Source organism: Canis lupus, chromosome 26 (assembly GCF_011100685.1).
Source record: "Canis lupus familiaris isolate Mischka breed German Shepherd chromosome 26, alternate assembly UU_Cfam_GSD_1.0, whole genome shotgun sequence".
Taxonomy (NCBI): Eukaryota; Metazoa; Chordata; class Mammalia; order Carnivora; family Canidae; genus Canis; species Canis lupus.
In genome coordinates this window covers 30,687,263-30,714,230 of record NC_049247.1, presented here as the reverse complement: position 1 = coordinate 30,714,230, position 26,968 = coordinate 30,687,263, and the positions used below count along the sequence as shown (strand labels likewise).

The 26,968-nt window shown below is 56.7% G+C and overlaps 2 protein-coding genes and 1 long non-coding RNA gene across 9 annotated transcripts in view; 2 read left to right on the top strand and 1 right to left on the bottom strand.

The window, feature by feature from the left end:
* The window catches only part of CRKL (CRK like proto-oncogene, adaptor protein), a 40,952-nt gene extending 35,606 nt beyond the window's left edge, over positions 1 to 5,346 (top strand). The window contains exon 3 of the mRNA XM_038575971.1: positions 1,663 to 5,346. Within this exon, the coding sequence (XP_038431899.1) occupies positions 1,663 to 1,797 (135 nt within the window). The 3' untranslated portion in view covers positions 1,798 to 5,346. The remainder of the gene's footprint in view (positions 1 to 1,662) is intronic.
* Positions 5,347 to 12,137: 6,791 nt separating this feature from the next.
* AIFM3 (apoptosis inducing factor mitochondria associated 3) lies at positions 12,138 to 26,538 on the top strand. Of its 7 annotated transcripts, none has more exons than XM_038575964.1 (21): positions 12,138 to 12,190; positions 14,531 to 14,704; positions 18,874 to 19,087; positions 19,347 to 19,456; positions 19,644 to 19,753; positions 19,848 to 19,892; positions 20,118 to 20,214; positions 20,292 to 20,404; positions 20,693 to 20,779; positions 21,195 to 21,286; positions 21,397 to 21,527; positions 21,635 to 21,750; positions 21,843 to 21,914; positions 21,997 to 22,060; positions 22,561 to 22,637; positions 22,765 to 22,882; positions 24,112 to 24,210; positions 24,570 to 24,645; positions 25,178 to 25,277; positions 25,923 to 25,943; positions 26,171 to 26,538. In XM_038575964.1, the coding sequence occupies exons 2-21, from the start codon at positions 14,674 to 14,676 to the stop codon at positions 26,417 to 26,419; spliced, it is 2,022 nt and encodes a 673-aa protein (XP_038431892.1). In that variant the 5' UTR covers positions 12,138 to 12,190; positions 14,531 to 14,673; the 3' UTR covers positions 26,420 to 26,538. The 7 variants fall into 7 exon arrangements, with proteins under 7 accessions (XP_038431892.1, XP_038431893.1, XP_038431887.1 ...); XM_038575965.1 differs by lacking the exon at positions 12,138 to 12,190 and adding an exon at positions 12,578 to 12,681; XM_038575959.1 differs by lacking the exon at positions 12,138 to 12,190 and adding an exon at positions 13,902 to 14,034.
* LOC111092598 lies at positions 18,252 to 18,614 on the bottom strand. The gene is made up of 2 exons (XR_005379471.1): positions 18,459 to 18,614; positions 18,252 to 18,365 (listed from the first exon to the last, which is right to left on the bottom strand). It is a non-coding gene; the product is annotated as an uncharacterized LOC111092598 (long non-coding RNA).
* Positions 26,539 to 26,968: the final 430 nt, after the last annotated feature.

The following is a 26,968-nucleotide window of genomic DNA, read 5'->3' as shown; positions in this document are numbered from 1 at the left end:
GTGGACTTCTAAAGCTGCATTGTCCCCTCTGGAATCCAGGCTAGTAGTCAAGCTTGCTGGACCATAGTTTTAGCAGAAGACCCTTTTTTCCCAATGAAATTTTCAAAGTTAAAAAAAAAATTTAAAGTTGAGATTTCTAAGAATTTGCTAAAAAGCCAGGACAGGGGGATCCCTGGGTGGCGCAGCGGTTTGGCGCCTGCCTTTGGCCCAGGGCGCGATCCTGGAGACCCGGGATCGAACCCCACGTCGGGCTCCCGGTGCATGGAGCCTGCTTCTCCCTCTGCCTGTGTCTCTGCCTCTCTCTCTCTCTCTTGTGACTATCATAAATAAATAAAAATTAAAAATAAAAAAAAATAAAAAGTCAGGACAGTTAACTGTTAAAATGGGCAGGAAAAATTGGAAATAATATGAATGATAGATGCAGTCTGATATCCACTTCAGCACCCAGGTTATTTCTGAATGTGTGTTGTTGGAGCAGTGATAGGAATCTTTTAACCTTTACCTTGTCATTTGGGGGGAGTCTTCAAATACATGATGAAAGCAGTTTAATTCCAAGAGAGATCTGCATGAAAAGCAGGTAGCAGGCAGCACAGGTTAGTTTAGCAGTGGTGCATTTCAGTATACTTTTTTCTATTATAACTTTATAAATAAAGGTTTAAAAAGTTGAAAGCCCAGACACTTGTTGGGCCCTTAAAATACCTCCCTAGAGTTCTGTGGGTCTCCAGAACAATTTGAAAACCACTTCCAAAACAAAATTCCTGCCTTCTCCTTAATGAGTGGGGCAGTCCCTAACTGGTGCCTGTCCTCTCACAATAGATAGAATTCCCCCCACCCTGAAGTTTAAAGTAGGCTGAAAAAGATAGATGCCCAGAGTTGGGCTTCCTTTCCCTGTGATGGCCCCACAGAGGAGCAGGCAATGGACAAATCAGGGAGACATTATTGCTGCCTGGGGCAGGAGAGGGGGGGGTGGCTTGGTAACTGAGGTCTTGTTGGTGACAGCATTTCCACCCCATGTATATTAGGGTGGAGATAGATTTTTTTTTTAATACCCTTTTTTTGTGTGTGATTTCACTTCAACCATCCTGAGAGTAGTTAAGTGTTCATTTCTTTCCTGTTGGGAGTTAATAACTGACATAGGGAGAAAAGTTGCTTTTATGCTCAGAAGGTCCTTCACTTTTTTTTTTTTTTTTTTTTCTTTTTTTTTTTTTTTTTTTTTTTTTTTTAGAAGGTCCTTCACTTAATACACATTCTCACCAGCTGAGGAGGACAGCACGCTTATGGTAGCACCTTGTGTCTTTGTTTTTGTTTTTGTTTAAGATTTTTATTTATTCATCAGAGACACAGAGAGAAAGAGGCAGAGACAGAAGCAGAGGGAGAAGCAGGCTCCCTCTGGGGAGCCTGATGCCGAACTCGATCCCAGGACCCCAGGATCACAGTCTGAGCTGATGGCAGATTCTCAACCACTGACCACCCAGGTCCCCCCACATTGTGTCTTTGGCACTGCTTGATTTTAGGTTTATGCACCCCCCCAAAAAAAAAAACTTTAAAAATTCTATAGGTTCCTTTGGATAGAACAGTATATATGGGTTAAACTTTTTTTTTTTTTTTTTTTTTAGTTTGCAGAGAAAATGCTGACTGTGTCTTCTTTCTCCATCCTTACAGGTTGGTGACATTGTGAAAGTCACAAGGATGAATATAAATGGCCAATGGGAAGGCGAAGTGAATGGGCGCAAAGGGCTTTTCCCCTTTACGCATGTCAAAATCATTGACCCTCAAAACCCTGATGAAAACGAGTGATTGCTGTTGCCTGTTTCCTGCTGCTTCCTTGTTCTGCCTGTCATAGTCTCCTTTGAAGTGGGAAAGCATTCTCTCTCATAGGCAAGTTACACTGCATTGCCGATGTCCAGCTTTCTGCAGAGTGGCGGTCTCTCATACACATTTGGAATGCACAGTGGCTGCCTCGGCATTTGTATCATAGTCGTATTGTCAAAGAGTAGCAGATATTAGAGTTCTTTTGGATCATAAACTGGATATACTGGTGGAAGCACACAAGTGGAGAGAAGTTGATGAGGAAAGGGTCGGTCTTCTCGTCACTGCCCTGTTTGTACTTGTGACTGATTTCTGTCATGTTCATCAGATGGAGCTTGAGGCCATGGTGAGACATTGCACGTTGCTGTTCCACAAAGCAATGGTTCAGTCGCCGTTTTGTTTTTCCTTTGAAGAACAGAGCAAATGGACCTTAAAGAAGAGGGAATTCTGTCCTAAACTCCCCAAATCTGGCTCTTTTTTCCTTTTCGTTTGGTTTTGGAAGACTTAATTAGACTTGTGTGTTCTGAACAGGTTTTTAAGTAGCAGGTTGGATTTTTGTGATATTGTAAGGAATGACACGTGCCTCTGAGCTTCCCAAACTGAAGCTGCTGTAACTAAAGGAATATGGAAAAACAAAACAAAACACAACCCTGAAGCAGAGGCCTTTATTGTCTTGGCTGCCAGTTGTACCTGTTTTGCCGTGTAGTAAACAACCCACAAAAGTCAGTTGTAATGTGCCAAGCTTGTGTGCCTGGCTCCTTGGATTACATTTTCCCCAAAAGCACCAGAGTAGGGGGTGATTTGGGGAAGACTTTGCTTACTTTGTCAGTGATGACAGGAACAATGGGGGAAAGCACTTGGCTAGTTTTCTGTCCAGTGTTTCAGTGAATACACCCCTTTAAGGTATAGGAATTAAATTTCTTTAAAAAGTGAGGTTGTTCATAGAATCATTGACTTCATTAATGAATCTAAATTCTACTCACTGAGGCTCACTCCTCGCTGCTGCAGGCCAAGCTCACAAAGCTGCCAGAGAAAGATGGTGCTGCTAATACTGGTTCCCCAGTCTCTGTGTCTGAGATGCTCCCAGGCAAAGAAAGTTCAAGTTCTGGAAATTGGTTAATGCATCTGATGTCTAAGATTTTAGTGACTTGGGAGAACCATTAGCGATTTAGCAATTTGATGTAAACATTTCCTTGTTAGCTAAAAGAGGGCTATTCACACAAGCCAGCTGGGTACAAAGGTGTGGCTGATTCGTTGTCTGGTGTACATAGCAGACTAGGATTCTGGAACCTTCATGCAGTTCAGTCTGCTCTCCCTTCTGGAAACTGATGAAGACATGCCTCAGCTCAGAATGAATACAGCAGACCTGGAAATGTAGCAGCCACCTACTGAGTGAGTGACTGCATCATTTGCTGAGCGGCTGCTATAGCCCTGGCCCTGTCTCCTAACGGTCTTAGGTTTTGAATTAGAGCAGTATATGTATATATTCTGGTGACAGAACCAGCAAAGCAGCCATTTTTTCAATCTCTCCTTAAATCAGTATTCCATTAGGTAGATAACTGCCATATTGAAGAATCTTGCAAGTGTTCCCATGACAAAGTTAATAATGATCAATTGGAAAAAAATATCACTGTGGCTACCTGTCTGTGGTTTTCCTGATAAAAATGCAGTCTGCTCTCCCTAATCAGTGAGCACTGTGGCCACGTCTTGCTCTGAAGGTGCCTGTCCATTGTAGTTGCCTCTTATTCTGAGTTTAGCTCCCCCCCCCCCCCGCCCCCAGCTCCCACAGTAAGTGGCACACATGTGGCAGCAATTCCCTCTGCCTGCGTGGACACAGTGTTCACCTTGCAGCCAGTGGCCCGGTACTAAAGGGGTTGTCCCACAGAAGGTAGAGTATGTGCTATGTGCCTTGTTCAGAGAGGGCACAAACCTTACGGCTTTCTTAAACCAAGTTTAGCTGAGGGGCTTAGCACCTTTTGGTGACAGTAGTTGGTTCGGAGTACTCAGGAAGTATGTGGGCATTTTGGAAAGCAAGACTTCCCTTCAGCCTTGTCTCCTGACCCATAACAAGACCCACCTCATGTGGAGCACTTCAGAATCAGAACACCCCACAGACCTACTTTGGCTTCATAATAAGTCTGCTTGTCACTTCAACCTATGTACATGTCTCCAGGGCTGCCCAGGAGACTGGGAGCCTGAAATAAGGTGAGTCTTGAGTTCTGAACTCTCCAGATATGTGCCAAAAGTGTAGTACCTTTTTGACTTAGGACCTTATTAGTTTTTTTATCAGGCAGGGAATTTCTCTTCATCACACTAAATAGACAAAAAACAGCACTCTCACCTCAGCTTCGTGCTTGGGTTCCCCAGTGATTGGGGAAAACTTCCTGTTTCAGAAAGCGATGCTTTTCTTCCAGAGGAGCTGCCTTCCCTCCGTGGTTGGTCTCCTTTTAGGATTGTTCATTATTGCTACTTGCTCTGCTCTACTGTGTGTCACTTAAGAAAATATTTGGATGTTAAATTAACTCACTTGGGAACTGAACAAATTACGAACTAAAGGGCATTGACAGTTTGACTCAAAACTTATTTATCCTGAAAAGGACCTCCAACACAGGAGTCCTCCTTGTCATTTCTTTGTGGTGTGGTGTACCACCTGATGGCATGGTTAAAGAGGAGTACGTGTCGACGAGCTGCCATTTGACAACTTTGATCACCCATACAAGACACCACCTGTGCTCATGGTTGGAAAACTGAAAGGGGGGAAGGACAGCTGCTCCCCTCCTTGGAGCTCAAGGATCCTTGGCTCCGTGCTTTCTTTTACAGCTGTTTACAGACAAGACAGGCCAAGGCAGACGGCCACTGCTCTTGTAATGTTTGCTCAGAGGAATATGACCATTTTATTTTTGAAAAGGGATGATGTGTTTTTGTGCCAGGTGTTTATAATTTAATCCTTTAATATTATGTTCATTAACCTCTTAAAATGAGTGACTTTTCGATTGTTTTAACACAGTACCTAAGACTAATGCTTTCTGTGGACACCACTGAGCTCTGCCTCAAACTCCACCCTCTGGGACCAGAGACCTCTGTCCCTGGTTAACTGCTATCAGTGTGGAAACTGAGCTGGTTGTATATTCTAAAGGAGTAGAAGGACAGTTCCCTGAGACAGGGTCGTTGTCTCTGCAGGAGGAACAGTGGCCTTGCTTCTAGACGGTCTTCACTGTGTGTTTTAAAATGACAACAACAACACAAAACTTTTGACCTGTAACTTAAAGATCATAAACTTCAGGCAATAATATTTTCTGTGTAAGCTTTTAAAATTATTTTTGGGGATCATAGCTTGTTTTATTTTGTGCTATAAAATTAACAGTATTAAATGACTTATATTCTTAGAACATCGAGTGTCTTTTCTTAACAGATTAGTGCCTTTTTATTTTTGTATTCATTTTACGTTACTGGTCCCGGCATCAGAACCCTTGTTTCCATGGCCTGTTTGTACATTGTCTCAATAAAACTTGCATCAGCCGGTGGTGGCAGCGGCGGCTTTGGTGTTTCGGTGTCTCCTCAGTGCTGCCTGCAGGCTCTCAGCCCACATCAGCCTCCCAAGCAATTAAGCACCTGGTGGATGCCTGTGAAACACAGAAATAACCAGTGCTCCTCCAGGGATGCGTCTTGCAGCCCACCCCTGTCCTTGCTGACCGAAAAAGAAGTCTTGCATTGGCCCTTCCCCACCCTCAGCCCCCCACCCCCACCCAAAAGAGAAGCAGCTAGTGTTGTGTTCCCCTTTGGAAGATGAAACAGTAGTTGCCACACTTTGTCACCAAGGAAAACTTGGATGTTTTCCCTTCTAGGCACCTGTATCTGAAGGCTTCTGTTAAATATTTGTTCAGCACAAGCTACCCAGCGTTCAGTGGTTTCAAGTAAAAGTCCTAGAAAACAAGCAGCCTCATCCCAAGTTAGGGCATGATACCTGCTTAACTTTTTATATTCTTTTCTCTTCCCATCTGTATATAGCCTTCCTGATGAACTCTAGGGACCTGCAGGTAGACAGTTGAGGGGCAGAGCACACCACAGTGATTTTCTTGACATCCCCCTCAGCCAGAGCCCCATTCCTCCAGGTATTTCTGTGCCTATTGAGAGGTCCACATTTCCTTGTAGTAAAACCTCTGGAAATTAGTTTCAGGAAGTGATTCCAATCCATATTTATATAGAACTATGCTGCGAATATGTACTCCCTGGCTCCTACTTTCAGGATTCTGCAAAATTTGAAAGAAAAGTTTGTCTTAAGTGGAAATACCAAACTGTTAAATGTTTCTGAAAGAAACACCCTAAAGACGGACCCCTTTGAATACTTTCAGGTTGAAAAGGTGTATTTTGATCAGCAGTACTGGGCTGGGTTCCTCTGTGGCAGGGAAACCCTTGGAAATGGGGCCAGGGTGTGGGGGGCTGCTCAATGTTGTATAGTCTCCCTCTGCTAAGCTAGGCTCAGTGCGGGCCCGCAGAGGCCATTGCCCAGATCTTGAAACCTCACTCCACAGCAAAACCCGGGACATTGCTGGGTTTTGCACACAGTTTCCTCCCTGGTCCGTGTTCTGGGAGGCCCTTCTAACTTGCCTAGTCATGGATCCTCTCTCCCAGCCCCCTGTAAAGACCTGACCCTGCCCTTGGAGCCTGTGCGCACACCCTGGTTCCCTGAGCTGGAGCACAGGGGGTACCCCTGCCCTGCCCTGCCCTGCCCTGCCCTGGAAGGCTTCTGGCACAAAGATGATTTGTGACAATGGGAGCCCCTGTGGAGCCTCCGACAGGTTCCGGAAGGCTTCCTGGCTGTCTGGGGGAGGGGAACTAAATGTAATCCAGGCCTAGGGGAGCAGCTCAGGGCTGGAGCATTCCCTGGCTTGGTCTTGGCCTTGCTGAGATGAGATGCCTTGCTGACTTGAGACCTCGAGTGACCTGCCCTTCCTGGTCCCTCTGGTTTCATCAACACCGCTGGCCCTCCACCTTCGCTGCACAGTGGAGACCTTGGGGATCCCATCCCAGGTTCCGATTTCATGGATTTGGACGCTGGATTCTTTTTTTTTTTTTTTTAAGTTCTCCGGAGTTTCTGTTATGCAGCCAAGTTGGAGAACTTTTGCCAGTGAACTCCCTCCCGCGCTCTCGGAAGCCCTGGGCCAAGGAGCTGTGGCCTATCCACTGAAGCCTGTCATAGGTGAGCGAGGCTTGAGTCCGCCCGGGAGCGCGGACCGGAGCCAGTGGGAGGACTGCCCTTCTGGGAGCACTCCCTGCCCCTCCTTTATGGAGAAGACCCTGGGGTGGAGGGCCCCCGGCGCCACACACCTGGTACTTGGAGGCATCCTGGGCGCCAGCCAAGGGCCGCGTCACCCTGACCCCCGTCCACCACCTCGCGGGCCGGTTCTGGGGACCACTACTACCGCCAGGTCCACCAGACCCCTAATACCTGGCTCCAGCACTCCCCACGCCCCGCCGCAGCCGTCGGTCCCCGGGACAGGCGGGGACAGTCACGCGGGGAGGGATGCCGAGAGGGAGGACCCTGCGCGAGGTGAAGGCGGAGGACGTAGACTCCGGGGACCCCGGAGCTTCCCCGCCGCCCCCACTCCCTCAGGTCCCAGAAAGGGCTTGTCCCTTCCCTGACGTTGTCCAGAGTGCGTGGTTCCCGGGGGACCCCCTGCGGGCCGCGGGGTCGGGGCGCTGGCCGGGGCTTCCCGGCGGCGGGGCCGGGGGCCGGGTGGGGTGGCCGGCATGGGGCCCGGCGGCCGTCAGCGCGGCCCTTGTCCGGACGGTTCCCGGGGCTCCTGGGCTCCCCGCCCTGAAGGCTCCCGGGGGCGGGGCCGGAGCGCCTTGGCCCCGCCCCCGCTGACGTGGGGGCGGGCCCTGGCGGAGGGGGCGGGCGGGCGGGGCGGGGCTAAGGCGGAGCCCTGGGAGGACGGCCCGCCCCCGCCCGCCGCGGAGAGCCCGGCGGAACCTGCCCTGAGGCTGAGCAGTCTGAGGAAGTGGCTCCGGAAGGGGAAGGGGGTTAGGCCCTCGGAGTGGGCGCCAGGAGCTGCCCAGCAGCCAGGTTCCGGAGGGAGGGAGTGATCTATCGTGGGCCGGCACCACGAGGAGAGACCTGGGCAAGGGCTGCACCAGATCCAGTGAGCAGAGAGGAAAGGGACCCAAGCCCCACTGCCAGCCCTTCGGGAATGGCGATTCGCAGTCCACCCCAGCTTCCCAAAACAGCTCCGAGGAGTTTGGAAAATTCCACTTTGGCCTCAAGGTTGGAGGAAAAACATCCATAGGATGCAGCATTCAAAAGACGGGCATCTGATGAAGCGTGCCCTCCACTGTCCATTCCACTCTCCAGCAGCTCCCTGTTTCCAGTTTATGATATATATTTTATAATATATTAATATAATTCTATAATATATATTATATCTATAATTAATATAATTCTATATATCCACAGTTATTCTATAACATACAAGCAAATACCTCTGTAAATATCCTTTCTAAATATTTTCTCTACACAAGGTAGCATAGATACTGTTCTCACAGCTCACTTTATTTCTCCAATCGGTTTTAAAGATTTTTGTGAATCTGTATATTGAGTCTCTGTTCTTTTTCATCACTGTATCGTACTCCCTGATACGGATGGACTGCCACTCAATAGTCCGCTATTGATGGACATGGAGGTCCTTTGCAAGGGGGTCAGATACATTAAAATGAGCCACTCCAAGTAGAATTGCTGGATCAAAGACTCTGGGCATTTGCAATTTTGAGAAGTGTTGCCAAATTGCCCTAGTAGGGATTACCTTAATTTACACTTCTGTCAGCAATGTATAAGAAAATCTTTTTTTTTTTTAAGAAAATCTTTATAACATTTTTACAAATTATCTGTAGACACCTTTTATGGCTGAACAATATTCCTTCACGTGGCTGACGTAGTTTAAGCTAGCACATTTGTCTTTGAGGTGTGTGGAGCTTGTTGCCAATCTTATGACGATAGAAAATCCTCAGGTCTAAGTAAGGGCTGCAGGGGCATGGCCCACCTTCCAGGCCACCAGCTGACTCTGGCCCAGGCTCATCCCAGGTGTCTTCTGACCTCCCGGCCTCTGTGCCCTGTTCCACTCCAGTGCCAGCCCTAGTTACTGCTATGGTTTTTGGTTTTGTTTTTTTTTTTTTTTTACTAAAGCACATGTGACCAAAATCTCTCACCCAATTCCTCTTTGGGCTCATAAAATACCTCCATGCTATGCCCCTGCCCAGAACTCAGCACTCAAGCCAGACTGGAATTTGCCATCTTCCCTCCTTGCCTATGCTGGGACAGTCCTTCTGTTTGGATGCCCTTCTTCTCTCTAGTGAACTCCTAAGGGCCTGTCTGTCCTGGGTCCTTGCCACCTCCACCTTCTGAACTTTCCCTCCTTCTGTAAGGACTGGAATTAGGACTGGTTACTCCACAGCCTGGGAACAGGTCAGTTTGGAGAGCACCAAGGGGGGGCTGAAGAGGTCAGTAGGAGCTGGAGCCAGCCTCCACAGAGGGTGCTAATAAGTACACGGTGTTCAGCCTGTGTAGACCAAAGCAGGCTAGGGGGAGGCTGGGGTGCAGGAGCCAGAGGAAGTCAAGAATGAGTCTGGGGTGTGCAGTTTAGCCCAGGCTCCCCAACCTGGAGATTCCCCACCTTCTGCTTCCCTATGCCTGAGTCACAGTGAGTCTCTGGGCACAGCCGGCCTCAGCTCAGGCGTTGACTGTGCTATATCAGGCCCCTAATATTTCCTGGGAATCAGTTAGTAAATCTGAGGTCTCCGGATCTGGAAATCCACTTAAATCTATCAGAGAAGAGGGCCCTCCTGTCTCAGCAGCCACCGACCGCCGCCCCCCCCCCCCCATCTCAAAGCTCAGGGAGGCCCTGCTGGCCCTCAGAGTGGCCTCCAGGGGGCGCCAGTGTCAATCCCAAGGTTAAGCATCGAGGCTGTCTCTGTCGGAAGAATCCTGCACCCTGGCTTCCAGGCCCTAGGCTGAGGGTAATGGGGAACAGGGAAACTGACAGGAGGGGGTAGACGGAAGGAAAACAGAGACAGGCTTGGGCAGGGGTCACACACACACACACACACACACACACACACACACTTCTCAAACCCTGGCAACCCCCACCCTTCAGGGTGTCTGCTGGCTGTAGGGATCTCTCAGCCACCCCAGGTCACCTCACTACATCTCAACCTGCAGCTCCATTTCCCTCTTTGTGATCATCCCGGTGGGTATTCTCCAGACCAGATGTTACTGCCTTGCCAGAATCATCCTAAGGGCCGGATCAGGACCTCAGACTGCCCAAGGCTCAGACGCCTCCTGAGTCTCCCTCCATCCCCTTGTCCACCTGCACCACTCCCGGGTCTGAGCCTCTCTGAGGCGGCACTCCTAGCCTATCTTTGGTGTTGGCTTTTGCTCCCTGATGATCTTGCAATTTCTGCCGCCCCCTCAGGGCAGCTGGAATCTCCAGCCTGATCTCTAGAACCAAGGAGGCCACAGTGGATTTGCCCCACATCAGGGCTGCACTTACCCTGTATCGGGGCATGTCACAGCTTGTTGGCCTCTTCACAGAAGCCACACTGACCTCGTCTCATCTCTGCTACCCCACACTTAGCAGCCCCTGCCCCACATCCCGAGTACCTTCTAGTTCCTGTGGTTCCACACCTGTCCTGGTGACCTGGGAGGAGGGCACTGCAGTTACCCCCACATTTTCTGGGGAGCCTGAGGCACAGGGGCTCACTGACACAATCGGGTCCCTCATAGGACCCGAACTCTGCCCTGGAGACTGTGGGGCCTTGGCCAGCCCTGTCAGGCCTCACCCCTCCCACTGCTACCCCTACACCTGTAAGCCCAGCACAGCCTAGCCAGCCTGCCAGGATTCAAAGTCTCTGCTCTCACTCACCGACTGGTAGCCTTGGGGAGTCCCTAACCTCTCTAAACCTCAGTTTCCCCAATTGTAAAATGAAGATGATACACAGGGAAACTTCCTCCTCAGGCTGTTGTAAAGAAAAGGAAGAAATGCACGTGAACACACAGCCATGGCTCTGTCTTCCTGGCTAAGGGGGCTGGAGCTGCAAAAGCAACAAGTGTGTAGAATAGGGGCTGGGTTTTTGGAGGACGAGGGCACCAGGCCCAATCCCAATCCACCATCTGCCCATTGATGAGGTCTCTCCTGTGGCAGTGGCAACGATCACGCTGTGGAAACCACACATGTGGCCTCAGAGGGATGGATGGAGCAGAGCCACATGTCCCCTCCACGGTCTGGGCCCCACACCCACTCGCATAAGGGTGACCCATGCAGGCCCTGGGTGAGACTCAACCTTCTGGACTTCCTCTTCTGTAAAATGAGGGGGTGTTGTGGTTGTCCCCCTCATTTTGGGGGTAGGTCTTAAATAAAAGTCTTCCTCTGAAGGTGGATCTGCCTGGTGCAGGTGACTGTTACCCCTGTCACTTTTTGGTCATCCTTACAGGACAGCAAGGCCCAGAAAGGGGAGAAGGGGCAAAAAAGCCAACAGAAGGCACCAGATAGGACAGAGTTGGTGGGCTCTGATGTACTTAATGGTAGATGTGACATCGTTTCCCTGGAAAGTGTCATTCATTCATTTCCCACATAGTCACTGGATCCGTTTGCTGGAGGCACAAGCTCTGCCTGGACACAGTGCAAAGATGGAGACAATCGGGACCCAGAAACACGAGGTAACCAGGAGCCAGGATATCCCGCCTGATCAACTCAGTCTAGGAAGACTGGTCAGGGAGGGCTTCCTGGAAGAGGGGACACAACCCCAGGGCGCATCATGATTTATAGGGACCCGGGACGTTCTCCTGATATAATGACAGATGGGAAAAAGAAAATGTAATAAAATATAATTTAAGATAGACCTTATGAAGTGTGGGGACAGGGGAGGGAGCCAAGAGACCAAGGAGACTGAGCCCCCAAAGGGAGTCAAGGTACCTACGGAGCAGTCGCTGGAAGGGGATTTGGGGTTTCCTTCTTGGGGAGGCTAGACTCCCACTCCTCACGTCGCTCAGGATTCGAAAGACAGGAAAGAAGGAGGAACGAGCTCGGGACCCGGCGCGCCGCCCGGCTTGGCGCCCCTCTAGGGTCCAGGGGATCCCCGGGAAGCCAGACCCCGCTGGGGGCGTCCGCGGCCAGAAGGGCCCCGCCCCCGCCCGGGCCCGACCCCGACCCCGACCCCGACCCCCCGCCTACCCGCAGGGACCCGGCGGGGCGGTGCTGGGCGCCGCGGGCTCCCGGCCGCAGTGTCGCCGCAGCGCCGGCCCCGCCCCCGCCCGCTCCTCCCCCCCCCCCCCCCCCCCCGCGGCCGCGGCCCCGAGCGGCTCCAGAGCGGAGGCCCGCGCCGAGCCCAGGTGAGCGCCCGCCCCGGGGACCCCCCGGCCCCCGGTCCCGGGAGACCCCCTCACCCCCGGCCCTCGGCCCCGCCGCCCCGCACGCCGGCCCCGCGCGATGGGGGCTGGGGTAGGCGGCCGGGGAGGGGGACCAGCGGGGGCCGGAGCGTCTCGGCCCCTTCCCCGCTGCCCCCTCCGCGCTCGCCGCGGGGCCCTACTGTGTGCCCGACCCCCTTCCCGGCCGCCCGCGTGGGCGAGGGCGAGGGCGCGGGCGAGGGCGAGGGCGAGGTCCTCCCGCAGCGAGGGGACCGCACGTGCCAAGGCCCGGAGAGTGCGCGGGAGGCGGGCGCCGGCCCGGGGGAGCGGGTGAGGGCGGGCAACCCTGACTCCGTTGCCAATCCCAGGGAGGCTGGAGGCCACGGAGGGCCCCGACTGGAGAGCATCCCCCCATTTCTGCCCAGCCTGCGCTGGCCTGGGGGGCGGCGCCCAGGGGAACAGGACCCAGGCTCCTGGTGGGTACTTAGCCCTTGGGCGCTGTTACAACTTCTCAGCACTGGGTAGTGTGTGGGCAAGGGACAGCACCCCACACAAAATCCTGGGGTGCCTCCTGCTGCTCCACGGGCAAGAACCTTTGCCTTTGAGGCCGCAGGGCTCCAAGGGCCTGCACACAGTAGGCCTGGAGGCCTTTCAACCCCCAGCAAATCTCTTTCCAGACCCCAGGCCCCGGGAGGGCCTAAGACATCTGGGCGTCTGGGAAGGGAGAAACAGCCTAGATAGGGACCTGGCAGCGAGCGGAGGTCCCAACTTTTCTGACTCCTGCGGCCCAGCAGGTGAAGCCTGAGACCTGGCAGGAAGGAGGTGGGCAGGGCTGAGCCAGAGGAGAAGCCAGGATCTGGGGAGGGGCCCCCTTGCGCCCAGGGAGGGGCCGGGTGGGGCAGGTGGGAGCCAAGTCAGGTGTGGTGAAGGGGGAAACGGTAGCGGTATGCCCAAGTGGCCTTTGGGTGCCGCTGCCCCCTGAACTGTAGTGGGTGGGTCTAGCGCAGGTAAGATCAGGTGCCAGGCAGTAGACGATCCCTCCCCACTTTTCCTCCTGTCTTCTTGGTCCCCTTGCTCTCAGGCACCCACTCAAAGCCTTTGCTGGGATCTGGGCAAGACCAAGGAGGCCCCAGCCCCACCTCAAGTTAGACTTCAGGAAGAACTTCCAGGGGAAACACAGTGGGACGGACCAGGGGGAGGTCATTTGTAAACAGGGCAGCTACACCTTTGTCCAGAGCCTTCCAAAGTCCAGTCTATAAGCTGCATCTTCTGGAAGGCCCACCCTGTGGCCATGAGGACTCTTTGGCTGCAGGGATCTCTTTGCTGACCCGGTGACCTCTCCCCCAGCCCTGTCTCTTGCAGGGTGTTATGGGGGCTTCCTGGGTCCCTGCCCATCTTGAAACTAACCAAGGGGGGTGGGAGGCCGCCTGGTTGCCCCTGCCTGCTGCTTGACCTTGCCAAGCCCTTGGCCTCTCAGTTTCTCCATCTGCTGTTGGTTGTGATCTCAGCACCGCAGCCCGGAGGGCATTTGTGGAGGGGGGGCTGCGTCCAGGGTGGGAGCTCATGGCTGCTGGGCATGGGCAGTGTGCCTGGCCTCCCGTTCCCCCAACCCCATCAGGCCTGGGCTGGCCGCCCACTTCTGTTCACCATGGAGCTGGGTTTCCCTGGGGACCAGTGGACTGGCCCAGCCGCACCCCCCCAGTCTCTCCTGGCCTCACTCACACTGGGAGGAGGGGTGGAGGCTTGGACCCCTGCCCCCCCTTGCCCTGCCTTCCAGGGCTGGGAAGCCTCCATCCAGGAGGAAGAAGCAGTGGCTGCCCCTGGAGGAGGTGGGTATCCAGGGGCTGCCAGCCAGGGTGGGGGCCAGGGCCCAGAACTAAATGTGACCCCCATTGTAGGAAGGAGAAACCGCAGGATCAGGAGGGCTCTGATCTGCCTGAGGAGACCTAGGGTCCGACCCCAGGCGTGGTGGCCTCCCTGAAGAATGGAGAGTTCCAGGGCTCCCAGGCTGCTGGATTTCCAGTGGGCTCCCGAAATCAGGATTTACCCAACAAGGCAGCTGTGGCCCTGGACCTGAAAGAGACGCTGAGATCTGAGCAGAGGGCCCCCTTGGCAGTAGGCACAGCCCACAGGCAAAGATGGGAGGGGAGAGTGAGGGTAGCGAGCCGGAGGGCCTCCAAAGGGAGGTGCCTGCCAGGGTCCCCTACATATGCAGTGTTTCCCAGCTCAAATGTGCGCGTCTTCTGGAAGCCCTCCCCCAGTGTCTCTCCCCACAACCCCCATCAAAGCCCTGGTCCCTACAGACGCCCCTTGTCTCCCCTGCAGGTCCTGGAGGCAGCTCCAGCAGGAATGGCAGCTCCAGCATCTCTAAGGGCCATGGGGAGTCCAGCCCCACCTGGGGCACCCTAGGCCTCCCACAGCCTTCCATCTGCGTACCTGCCCCCCCATTGATCTGTGGGCCACTCGCCATGGGTGGGTGCTTCTCCAAGCCCAAGCCAGGTACCTCCTCTCTTCGCGCCTCATTCTTCCCCCTCCCTGCCCCCTCCCTGCCCCCTCCCTGCCCCCTCCTCCTCCCTGCCTCCTCCTCTCTCCTCCCTCCCTTCTCCAGCCACCTTCCTCCTCCCCTTCCCCCCTCCGCCTCCAAAGTAGGTCAGGCTGGGCGGCAGCCTGCTCTGAATATTAATTCCCTGCAGGCAGGAGGGGGTGGGGGGCCTGGAGCCTTCTCTTGGCCCCCGTCCAGTGGGTCCCCCTCTTTATTTGGGGCTTTGGGGGCTTCTGGTGGGAATAGCAGCTGAACCTTTCTGGGAAGGTGGAAGTAGGGTTCTTCATGCTTCAGGGTAGGGGCGGCCAAGAGGGACTTCCAGGATACCCTCAGCCACCGTGTGACCCGGGGCATGCAAGTTACCTCTTTGAGCCTCAGTTTCCCTCTCTCCAAAATGAGCCTGACCTCTTCTCAAAGTCGCCATGAGGGTGGAATAGACAGGTCAGAACCCTCTCCACCTCTTCTGATGCCCTGTGTGACCTGGGGCCAAGTTTCCCCATCTGTGCAGGAAATTCTGCCCTGCCTGGCCCTAGGGGTTCCAGCCCAAGGTGGGGCCTCCTGGGTGCTGAGGGAGGGCCTGGGTCTGCACTCCATGGAGACTTCTGTCTGTTGGGCTCTCTCTCCTGCCCCCCCCCCCCCCCCCCGACTTGCCCTCTTCTCTCTTCACAACACTCAGGAAACCAAAAGAACAGAGGCCTGTCACAGATGAAGACATGGAGGCCCAGTCAGTGCCCCCGCCCACCTGCCACCTAGGCCGCCCTGCCCCGGCCAGCTCCCCTTACCTGATACCCATCGGCTCCATTACCTTGGAACACACTAGCCTTTTCTCCTTTTCCTGGGTCTGAGGGAGAACCTGGGGGCAAGAGGAGACCTTTGACACCCTGCCAGGCAGAGGGGAACCCCCTGCACCTGCCTCAGGAGCCAGCTGCCCCTCCTCCCATGCCCATGCTCTGGGTGCCCAGCCCCGGGCCCGATCCCACCACCCTTCCTGGGTCCGCATATGACTTGGGCAAATGAAGCCTATCAGGAGTGGGCAAGAAAATGCTAGCTGGTCTGGCAGGAGGCCAAGAGCAGAGGAGACCACCGGCAGCTTCCTTTAAAGGGTCTCAGCAGCCTGGCCTGCCTGAGACCCCTGGCCCCCAGCTCCCAGATCGCGAGCCAGCAGGTCTCACCACCTCAGAGGCAGCAGTAAGAACTTGCCATCTAGAGCCCAAATCTAGCCCTGCCCCTTCCTGGCTGTGTGACCTTGGGCAGGTGACTTCACGTCTCTGAGCCTCTGTGTTCTCATGGATAAATTTGCCCCCCACCCCCACCCCTGCAGACTGTCATGCTTACTTAGCACCACGCCTGGCACACAGGAAGGAGGCATGTGCAGAAAGTTATCACTTCTTTTTGGGAGGTAGACTCTGCTTTCAAGACCTCCTGTGGGGCTATGGCAGGGGGGCAGGAGCTTAGGCCCCAGGCACCCATGCTGGACAGGTCAATGGTGAGGTTCAGGGAATTTCAGGGTGTATGAGTGAGCATTTGAACCATAAAAGTTCAGCTGGGGTCAGGAGGGGCTGCAGGGAGACCAGAGCAAGCCGAAGGTCTTTGTGCAAATTCTTTACCTTCTGTCTTGCTTGACTGGCTTGGAGCACATCAGCACACATTTTCTGAACTTGCTCACTCTACTCCCCGTGTTGCATGGGCTCTGTGTTCGTGATAAGAAGTGTGTGTGCCAGACCCTTGCTAAGCTCAGAACTAGGAAGCAGTGCAGCTCTTCTGGCATCTAGTCACTTGCCTTTTATTAGAGCACAAGTGCTTCTTAAAGGCTTTCCCTTTTTGCCATGGCTGCCAGGAAGCTCAGAGCTAACCAGTAAAATGCTACTGGTCTTCATCTGTTCAGCTTCTACTCTAAGTTACATATGTTAAATCCTTCAGCATTCACTATCACCAAAGGGGTAGGCACTGTTCTCTCGGTTTTATAATGAAGGCATCTGAGGTCCCAAGGGGATAAGGCAGGGGCCCATGGTCACATGGACTCCTGGGAATCATGAAGCTAGGGTCTGATCTGGCTCTGTGGGTGAGCAGAGACCCCCTCCCCATCCACCTTTCCACTATTGCCTCTGACTTAATGGCTTCCCGTTAGACTGCATCAGCGAGCTCCTTGGAGCCTTCTGGAAGGAGGTGGAGGATGCAAACAGTCTGGCTTGGCTGTTATCTGGGCCCCTGCCAGGCTGTTCCTGTGAGCTTCCTCTCTACAGTTCTCATAGCTGGTGTCAGCTGAGTTGGGAGTATTTTCCTTTTTAATTCTTCTCAAAGCATTCTAACACCATTACATAAAGTATGGAAAGTAGAGGCAAAGAAGCCCCCCCTCCCTTAACCCCCCCTCCCCCACCTGACACAACAGCTTTAGCACGGTGGTGGTGTGCTCTGGGGCCCTTCCCGCCCAGCTGGAATCCTGGAGCAGACCTTCACCCCTGCCCCCTGCCGTGCCCGGGTCAGGCTAAGGGCTGGGACTTGACGCTAAGGGGGTGCGGGCCTGCCTTCCCGGGCTCCGGGCCAGGGCAGGGTGGGAGATTAGCCCAGCACGAGATGAGGCACATGCAGAGAATGGGCAGCCAGCGGAGACAGCACCTGAGCTGTCCAGGTGGATGGGCAGGGGTGACGTGGGGCCAGGAAGGGTGGCCATTCAGGGCGAGGGAACTGCATAGGCAAAGGCCCAGAGGTGTGACTCCATGTCCTCTGTTTCTGGAGTGTCAGGTCTGGGGTGGAGGTGAGATGGGGAGAGGCCTGGAGGTTCTGGTGCCTTGGGAGTGGGGAGAGGCACCTCCTGCTTCCTCATCGGGCCCCTGCTGTGCCAGGGGCTTAGCTTCCATCACTCAGCCCAGGAGGCCAGATTATCGCTGCTAAAAATTCTGTTTATTGTTCCCTTCTAATTAGAAAAATACCCCAGGCACATTGTAGGGAATTTAGAAAATGCAGAAAAGAAGAAAGACGAAAATGACAGTCTTTAGCTCACTGGCTGCTAGAGTAGGCCCCATGAGCACTCTGGGGAAGTACCTTCTGTGTGGGCGCCCCATGCACCCTCTGCACCAACCCCTTTGGGTGCGGTTCACACCCAAGGCCTCAGACCCCTGCACATGAAAACACTGAAAAACCAGGGCTTGGCAAATCATAGATTCTTAAATTGGTGAACAGAACTGTTTTAAGAAGTTGAAAATATATTATATACATTTTTTCTTTTTAAGTATTTTATTTATTTATTCATGAGAGACGCAGAGAGAGGCAGAGATATAGACAGAGAAAGAAGCAGGTTCCATGTGGGGAGCCCGACGTGGGACTCGATCCTGGGACTCCAGGATCACGGCCTGAGCTGAAGGCAGACGCTTAACCACTGAGCCACTCAGGCGTCCCATTTTTTTTTCCTTTTTTAAATTATAAAATACAAAACAAAACTCAGACCTAAGGGAAACAGAAGAACAAACCCTCTGCCCACACCCAGGTTCAGACACCCTGCTCCCACCTGAGTCTCTACACCTGCCTTGATCCTTCAGGGATTCCTCCTCCGGGGGGGGCCATGCAGCTGGAGTCAGAGCAGGACTCAGGGCACCAGGGTTCTCTCCTCCACCTCGATTTCTTGGAGAAAAGGCAATTACAGGGTGAAAGGAAGCTCCAATAGTGGCCTCCTCACTAATTTGTTACTGAAAAAGGAAACGTGCAGACACTAACTCAGGCCAACTCAGCTCCGCCTCCTGCTGCCTCCTCTCTGCTTCATGCCGGTTTGGAGGCTCTTTGCTGATGGTGCAGGTGGCTTTCTGGAAAGGCAGAGGCACGGGAGAGAACTCAAACTCCATGGGATGCCTGGGCGGCTCAGCGGTTGAGCGTCTGCCTTTGGCCCGGGGCGTGATCCTGGAGTCCCGGGATCGAGTCCCGTGTCGGGCTCCCTGCGTGAAGCCTGCTTCTCCCTCTGCCTGTGTCTCTGCCTCTCTCTCTCTCTGTGTTTCTCTTGAATCAGTAAATAAAATCTTAAAAAAAAAAAAAAAAAAAGCAAAAACCACTCCAAGGAGCCAGTCCAGGGAGCCTGAGGGGTGGGTAGGGAGGTGGGCCAGGCTGGGGGTCACCGTGCTGCCCCGCCTGCCCACAGTGGAGCTCAAGATCGAGGTGGTGCTGCCCGAGAAGGAGCGGGGCAAGGAGGAGCTGTCGGCCAGCGGGAAGGGCAGCCCCCGGGCCTACCAGGGCAATGGCACGGCCCGCCACTTCCACGCCGAGGAGCGCCTGCCCGCCCCGCACCCCTATCCGGGTCCCCAGGACTGTGTGGAAGCCGCCGTGTGCCACGTCAAGGACCTGGAGAATGGCCAGTGGGTGCTGCGCCCCAGGGGAACCGGGGTGGGGGGACAGGCAATCAGAGTGCCCAAGATGGGAAGGCAAGGTGCAGGCCATGGATGGGGTGGACTGGGAGGCTGGAAGGGGCCTCGCCCGGCACCTGCAGCCGCCACCGCTGTGGCCTCTCCGGATCCGGGCCTGCTCCCCAGAAAGCCGGACTCTGGGCAGAGGTGCCCAGCAGAGGCGGTCGGTGCCTGGGGTCTGGCCCGGGGTCTGAGTGCCGCCCCTCCCCAGGATGCGGGAAGTGGAGCTGGGCTGGGGGAAAGTGCTGCTGGTGAAGGACAACGGGGAGTTCCACGCCCTGGGCCACAAGTGTCCACACTACGGGGCACCCCTGGTGAAAGGTGAGCTGTCCCAGCACACACAGGAGGTGGCGCGGGACCCCCTGTTAGGGTGCTTGGTCCTCCTTGGGCCTCCAGGGCCCCATCTACTAGTGGGGTCTCCTGGGCTGTGGGGAAGAGCCAGCAGCTGCTGGGACACAGGGGAGAGGGACTGTCACTGGTGGTCTCAGCCCAGCACTGCCTCCCCCAGGCGTGCTGTCCCGGGGCCGAGTGCGCTGCCCCTGGCATGGTGCCTGCTTCAACATCGGCACCGGAGACCTGGAGGACTTCCCCGGCCTGGACAGTCTGCACAAATTCCAGGTGGGGCCAGGCACCCAGTGAGGAGGGAGCCTGGGGGTGCAGGGCAGGGGACGGGGACCCCAAAACCTGATCCTGAGCAACACTGCCCTTGCAGGTGAAGATTGAGAAGGAGAAGGTGTATGTCCGGGCCAGCAAACAGGTGAGGGTGTGGCTTGGGGCTCAGGCAAAAGGGAGAAGTGAGGAGAGCTTCTTAGCCTGGGGATCAGCATGTGCAAAGGCCCTGTGGCTGGGGAACAGAGTGAAAGGCTACGTGGTGGGGGTGAGGCTGGACTGCAGCAGCAGGACCTGGCCTGCTGGGATGATGGCACAGGGAGGATGTCCGGGACCAGCTCCCAGCTGCCTTCCGCTCTCCGGCCACCCCCAGGCCTTGCAGCTACAGCGAAGAACCAAGGTGATGGCCAAATGTATCTCTCCAAGCGCTGGCCACAGCAGCAGCACCAACGTGCTCATTGTAGGCGCAGGTTGGTGGTGGGGTTATGAGGGGCAGGGTGGGGTGGGGGAGAGAGGTGGTCTCTGACCCACCGCACCCTCCCCACAGGTGCAGCTGGCTTAGTGTGTGCGGAGACACTGCGGCAGGAGGGGTTCTCAGACAGGATCGTCCTGTGCACACTGGACCGGCACCTCCCCTATGACAGACCTAAGCTCAGCAAGGTGGGAGGAGGGGCAGACGGGGGCCCGGGCTGGGCCCAGGCCCCTAGCCCTCTGGGCATGGTCAGGCCCTCTCAGCGCTTTGCTTGTCGCCCCTCGGGGGTCCGGCCGGCTGCCCTCTCTGCTCACGCCAGTCGGATCAGGTGGTACCCCACAAAGATGTGGGTTTGTTGAACTCTATCCTGCAGCCCCTTTGTGAACAGGGCCCAGCCCCCCTCCCCGCCTCCAGTCCTCTGTTGCAAGATGGAATAATGGCCACTGGCCTTATCTCAAGATAGTTATCTCCTGCAGTCCCTGGACGCCCAGCCTGAGCAGCTGGCCCTGAGGCCCAAGGAGTTCTTCCGAGCCTATGGCATCGAGGTGCTCACCGAGGCCCAGGTATGGGGCCAAGACTTGGAAACAAGCCCAGGGAAGGCTTAGGGGGGACCGCAAATGATGTGAGGCCACCGAAGCCCCTGGAGGTGTGTGTGCGGGGTGACCTGCCCTCTTGGCCCTGCTGTCCGGGAACCTGGGGGTGCTCCCGGCCTGGAAGGCAGCACTGGATCTTCTTCCCGGCAGGACGATGGGCACCTGCAGACATCTGCTCGGGCCGGGGCTGGGGTGGGAGAGCGGAAAGATGGCCTTGAGGGGAAGGTGGTGTCTGAAGTTTAAAGAAGAGAAGCCAGGAGGAAGGATGACCCACGTGGCAGGAACAGCCCCCGTGGAACCTTCTGTTCGGAGGGTCTGGCGGGAGCTGGGTTCGAGTCCACGCCCAGGCCCCCACGCTGCCCGGCGGGGGTGGGGGCTGTTACAGGTGGTCACAGTGGATGTGAGAAACAAGAAAGTCGTGTTCAAGGATGGCTTCAAGCTGGAGTACAGCAAGCTGCTGCTCGCACCAGGGAGCAGGTGGGACGGTGGCTCCCCTTGTCCCCTGCTGGACACCCGGCAGGGCACCAGCCAGGGGTGGGAGGGCTCGGGGTGCCGGGAGCCCCCCACCGATGCTGGCCGCGTCTCAGCCCCAAGACGCTGAGCTGCAAAGGCAAGGAGGTGGAGAACGTGTTCACCATCCGGACACCCGAAGACGCCAACCGTGTGGTGAGGCTGGCCCGAGGCCGCAACGCGGTGGTCGTGGGAGCTGGCTTCCTGGGTGAGCAGCCGGGGCTGGGGGGCGACGGTGGGTGGTAGCGGGTCCAGGGCGGGACTGGCCCCGGGAGGTGCGGGGCGCCTGCCCACCGCCCCCCACCCCGGCCCCAGGGATGGAGGTGGCCGCCTACCTGACTGAAAAGGCCCACTCGGTGTCCGTGGTGGAGCTGGAGGAGACGCCCTTCAGGAGATTTTTGGGGGAACGTGTCGGTCGTGCCCTCATGAAGGTGAGCCCACCCTGGCGCCCAGCCCCCAGCCCCTCGGAACCCCAGGCCGCGTCTCATCCACGGCCCCCTGCCTCCCCCCTCCGCCCCGACAGATGTTTGAGAACAACCGGGTTAAGTTCTACATGCAGACGGAGGTGTCGGAGCTGCGGGCCCAGGAGGGAAAGGTGGGCCCTGCTTCCTGCCCCGCTCTCTCCGGGTCTGGAGCTGGGGAGCTGGGCCTGCCTCCTCACCCGCCCCTCCCCACAGCTGAAGGAGGTCGTGCTGAAGAGCAGCAAGGTTGTGCGGGCCGACGTCTGTGTGGTGGGCATTGGTGAGTGGGTGGGCAGGCAGGTGCGCGGAGTGGCCTTGGGCCAGTCCCTTCCCTCCCCAGCCTCGGTCCCCGCCTCTGTAAGATCGCGATCGCCCCCCGACGGTACCCCCCTCACAGGGCTCGGCCTGGGGGATGCTCCCAGAGACGGCTGCCCTCACGGAGACCCCTCCACGGCCTGCCCCCCCCCCCCCCCGCCCCCATGGCTGCGGGATGGGACGCAAACCAGCTTCTAACTGGCCCTGCTCCTGGGGAGGGATGGAGCTGGGAGGTACGGCCTGCCCACCCCCCAGGGCCTTCACCGCCGTTTGAGGCCGGAGGGGAGGCTTGGCGGTGAGGCATGGGGGTCTGCGGGGGTCCGGGGTCAGGGCAGAGGGGACAGGCCCGTTGGAAGATCGGCCTGAGGCTGGATGGTGGTGAGGGAAGGATATGGGTCATGGAGGACAACGAGGAGGGAGACGGGAGGGACCAGGGCATGGACGTGGTGGCCCCTGCACTCTCAGGCGCGGTGCCCGCCACGGGCTTCCTGAGGCAGAGCAGCATCAATCTGGATTCCCGAGGCTTCATCCCTGTCAACAAGGTGGGGCTGGGAGGGGTGGGCAGGGTGCGGGGCTGGGAGGGGTGGGCAGGGTGCGGGGCTGGGGGTGGCAGCAGGTCCCGCCCAGGCCCCCGTCCCACCCACAGAGCCCTGGGTCCTCTCCCCACAGATGATGCAGACCAACGTCCCAGGCGTGTTTGCAGCCGGCGATGCTGTCACTTTCCCCCTGGCCTGGAGGAACAATCGGAAAGTGAACATCCCACACTGGCAGATGGCTCATGCCCAGGGTACGACCAGCCCGGTGGCAGGACGGGGAAGGGAGAGATGGGGGGCGGTCCCAAGGTCTCAGCTTCTCCCTGCCCCCCCCTCCAGCTGTTGGCCTTGGGTCCTAGGTCAGCCTTTCAAGGCTCTGTGGTGGCCTGTCTGACCAGCCTCCTCCAGGTGATGGAGCCAGCTGACCGAGCAAGCCCTGGGGCCCATCCAGAGACATCCTTCCTGTGCCCTCAGGACACCCCATCCAACTAGCCACAGCCTCCCGCCCCATCCTTCCACCAGCCTCTCCATTCCTTTTGTCCTCACCAACCTGTGCAGTCACCCAGAGAAAGAGAAAGGGACGTAGTAGGATATGGGCCGCCTTCCCACTCAGTGTTTCTGTCTCCCTTGGGCCACTCGCTCCGTGAACCCGATCGCTTCACGCAGGCCCCTGGAAGGCAGCCATCTGGGCCTGGAAACTGGGCTCAGTGGGGAACTGTTGTGCTCTCTGAGGAATCCCCCACCCCTTAAGTCCCTAAAGCCTCACTTACTATGCATACCGGGTCTGGGTCCCTAAGAGGTAGGTGCCAGCAGGTGGGCTGCCTTCAAGGGGAGGATGGATCACCAGACTCCCCGCACTCACCTCTCCTCTCTGGCCTCACATTACCTCAGCATCTGCTGCCTGAAATCCCATTTCCGGTATCAGTTCTTGTTCAGGTCCAAGGTCTAACGTTGGTGCTGGTTTTAAGGAACCAAAGCCTGGCCACTCACCAGCCACGTATCACTGAGGTTTAACTGAGAGGGTCCAGGGACTCTCACGCACAGCCAACTACAGCCCAGCGCGCCTCGTGAACGGGGAAGCGCCCGCGCTGCTCTCTGGGCCCCGGGCCTGGCTGTCCCCTCTGCTTCCCCGGGCACTCGTGCCCGTTCTCCTGCCCTCCTCATACCTGATGGGTCTGATTAGCTGTGCACACCTGAAGTGGCGCGCAGCCCCCACAACCCCAGGAAGCCGACCTTCCCGATCTGGGGCACTTCATTTAGATTCTTAGAGAAGCGACCTGACTGGCTTTGAGCCAGGTGTCCCCTCCGCACCAACCACCTGCAATCGACAGTGGGCAGCGGGCGATGGTGCATCTTTTGACCTCGGGGTGAGGGGTGCGGGGGTGGCGAGGAGGCGGAGGAGGAGCCCCAGAGAGCCCTTGAGCAGGGAGTGTAGGGGTGGTGCGGGCTAGGGTCGGGGCTCTCACGACCCTGGGTCCCACAGGGCGGGTGGCGGCCCAGAACATGCTGGCGCAGGAGGCGGAGATCAGCACCGTGCCCTACCTGTGGACTGCCATGTTCGGCAAGAGCCTGCGCTACGCGGGTAACCGGGGGCGCCGGCCGGGGGCGGGGCCTCGCCCCGCGGATGCAGAGGTGGAGCTTGGAGGGGAGGGCGGGCCCTGAGCATCCTCGGGGGCGGGGCCTCGCCCAGGGGAGGGGTGGGGCTTGGAGGAGGGGCGGGGCCAGAGCACTCGGGGGCGGGGCCTCGCCCAGCGGAGGGAGGGTGGGGCTTGGGGGAGGGCGGGGCCTCGCCCTGCGGAGGGAGAGCAAGAACTGGTTGGGGGCGGCACTGAGAACCACCTGAAAGGACCGAGGGAGCGGGGCCGGGTGGGGGGCTCGGGAGGATTTAGGAGGGCACAGGGCGCTGACCCGGGGGAGCCCCATCTCCTGTTCGGCCCCCAGGGTACGGAGAAGGCTTTGACGACGTCATCATCCAGGGGGATCTGGAAGATCTCAAGTTCGTGGCTTTTTACACCAAGTGAGAGCAACTGGGTGGAAGGCGGTGCGGAGCAGCGGGAGCTCGGTCGGGAAGGGGAACTCCTCCCAGAGGAGCCCTGCTCCAGAGGGAGGGGACCTGCCCGATAGGTCCCCGAGTGGCTTAGGGAGGCAGCTAGACAGGAGACCCGCCACGGACGAGTGAGGAGGTGGGGTAGTAAGGAGTCCAGCAGCCAGGCGTGGAGGCGGGACATTCTATCTTCAGGACAGCTCTTTGAGGTGGGTGTTGTCCACTGGCACTTTTACACTGAGGAAAGTCACACAGGTACAAGTGATCCCAGGACTGGAGCTCAGCCCTGAACTCCCTAGAGGAGGAAGGCTAGAGCCTCCGTGGGCCTTCTGCAGGATCCCCTTGGTGGGCCAAGCAAAGCAAGGAGGGCTGGGGGCTCAGGAGAGCCCTGTTGTCCTGGGTAAGATCCCTCCCTGGGCCCCAGTGGAAGAGGAGCGCATCAGGGTCTCCAAGAAGGAAGGCCACTGCTGGGCAGCCCTCAGGCTCAGGTACTCTGTCCCTGCAGAGGCGATGAGGTGATTGCTGTGGCCAGCATGAATTACGATCCCATCGTGTCCAAGGTGGCTGAGGTGCTGGCTTCTGGCCGGGCCATCCGAAAGCGGGAGGTGGAGTGAGTGTGGGCTTCAGAGGTCTGGTGGGTTGTGGTGGGGAGGTTCCCCAAGGGACTGGCCCTTGGTTGCCATCCACCCCCATAGCCCTACAGAGCCCTTCCCCTATTCTTGGTCCACATCAGTCTATGGGGCATCAGGACTATGGGGTGGTGTGGGGCAAGGGCTGTGGTTGCAAATGGGCTGGTTATTTGTGCTCTTGTGGGTTAGAAGGACAGGGCCAGTGCTGTGCGGAGGGGTCAAAGCCCTTGGTCAAAGCCACTGCTTGGGCAGTCACCCGGCCTGGGACACCCAACTGGACTTGGTGGTGTTGAGCCTGACAGAAGCTGGGGGTGGTAGTGGTGAAGGCAGCTGGGGACACCCTGCACAGAGATATTGGGTAGTTGTTTGGGGTCCGGGGGTGGGGGGACACTGGATGTCAGCCATTACCCTCACCCCAGGATGGTGCCAATGCAAGTCACCCCGTGGGCTCAAACTGCCTACAGAGAGGTCCCCTCCCCCTGCCCAGAGACTGGGGAAAGCTTGGAGACCAAGGGACAGGAGTAGGCCTCAGGCTGGAAACAATGGAGAACCAAGAGGGAACATGAATGACATATTCTCTCCCCGGCCTTCTCTGTCTCTCTCCCTCTTGCCTTCGAAAAGGCTGTTTGTGCTGCACAGCAAGTACGTGGTCCTCTGTCCTTCCTGTCGACCATTCTGAGCCTTTCCCACCTCAGCCCAGAGCCTGTACCCCCATGGTCTTCCCCTTTCTGCTAAGTACCCATTCCTCCTGGGCACCAGGGCCTGGCACAGAACGGGCCTCCTGCTGTCCTCGGGGATCACCTGTTCATGGTGCTGAGTGGGTAACCTGCTGTCTTCTACCCTGACTCCTCCTCCCCTCATTCCTGCAGGACCGGCGACATGTCCTGGCTCACAGGGAAAGGATCCTGAGCTCGCATGCAGCAGACTTGGGCAGGCACGCTTGGGCACCAGGGACAGAGGCCAAGCCCTGGGGGCAGGTGCCAACCTCCAATTTCCCAGGATCCCCCAGGGCAGAACCTGAGCCTTCCCAGTGCTTGCCTTCGGTTGCCTGGCTCACCTCCAGAGGCTTCTGCTGCCTCCAGGAGATGCTTACTCCCCGAGGCCTCAGCTGCCACTGATGGCTGGCAATCCAGGCAGGACAGGCCTATCCTCTTCTCCCTTTCTTGAGACTGGTCCCCTGCAGGACCCTGCAACATATTAGATATTATCTTAAAAAATTAAAACACACACATTTGCAGATCTGTGTGACTTCCATTGTAATTGGACAGACACTCATGAGGGAGAAAGCACAAGCACACGGTGCTCAGCGCCACACCAAGGAAGTTTGGTCTCTGAGCACACTCAGAGGAGATAGCAACTGATTCTGTCCCTGGGGTTAGGGAAGGCTTCTCTAAGCAGTGTCTTGGATCTGGATTTTGAAAGAAGGGCACTTCAGGTAGAAGGGACAGCACGTGCCAAGCGTCTGAGATGGGAAGTGCTTCCTCGGGGGTGAGAGGCAGCTCGCTTGGCAGTTTGGGGGCATGTGCCTGCCTAGGGCAGTAGGGCCTGGGTCCTGAGACAGAGCCCATGCTTTTCATGGCAGCTAGTTCCCTGAGTCCCCATTTTGCAGGGGAAGAAAATGAGGCTCTGCCATTAAGTAGGAAGGAGAATCTAGAGCCTCTCATAGA

Excerpts from the sequence above, each read along its gene's own strand:
- AIFM3 (XM_038575964.1), top strand. The coding sequence starts at position 14,674 with ATGGGTGGGTGCTTCTCCAAGCCCAAGCCAG. Across the intron at positions 19,893-20,117 it reads ATGTCCGGGCCAGCAAACAG|GCCTTGCAGCTACAGCGAAG; the intron begins GTGAGGGTGTGG and ends GGCCACCCCCAG. Across the intron at positions 24,646-25,177 it reads TTCGTGGCTTTTTACACCAA|AGGCGATGAGGTGATTGCTG; the intron begins GTGAGAGCAACT and ends CTGTCCCTGCAG.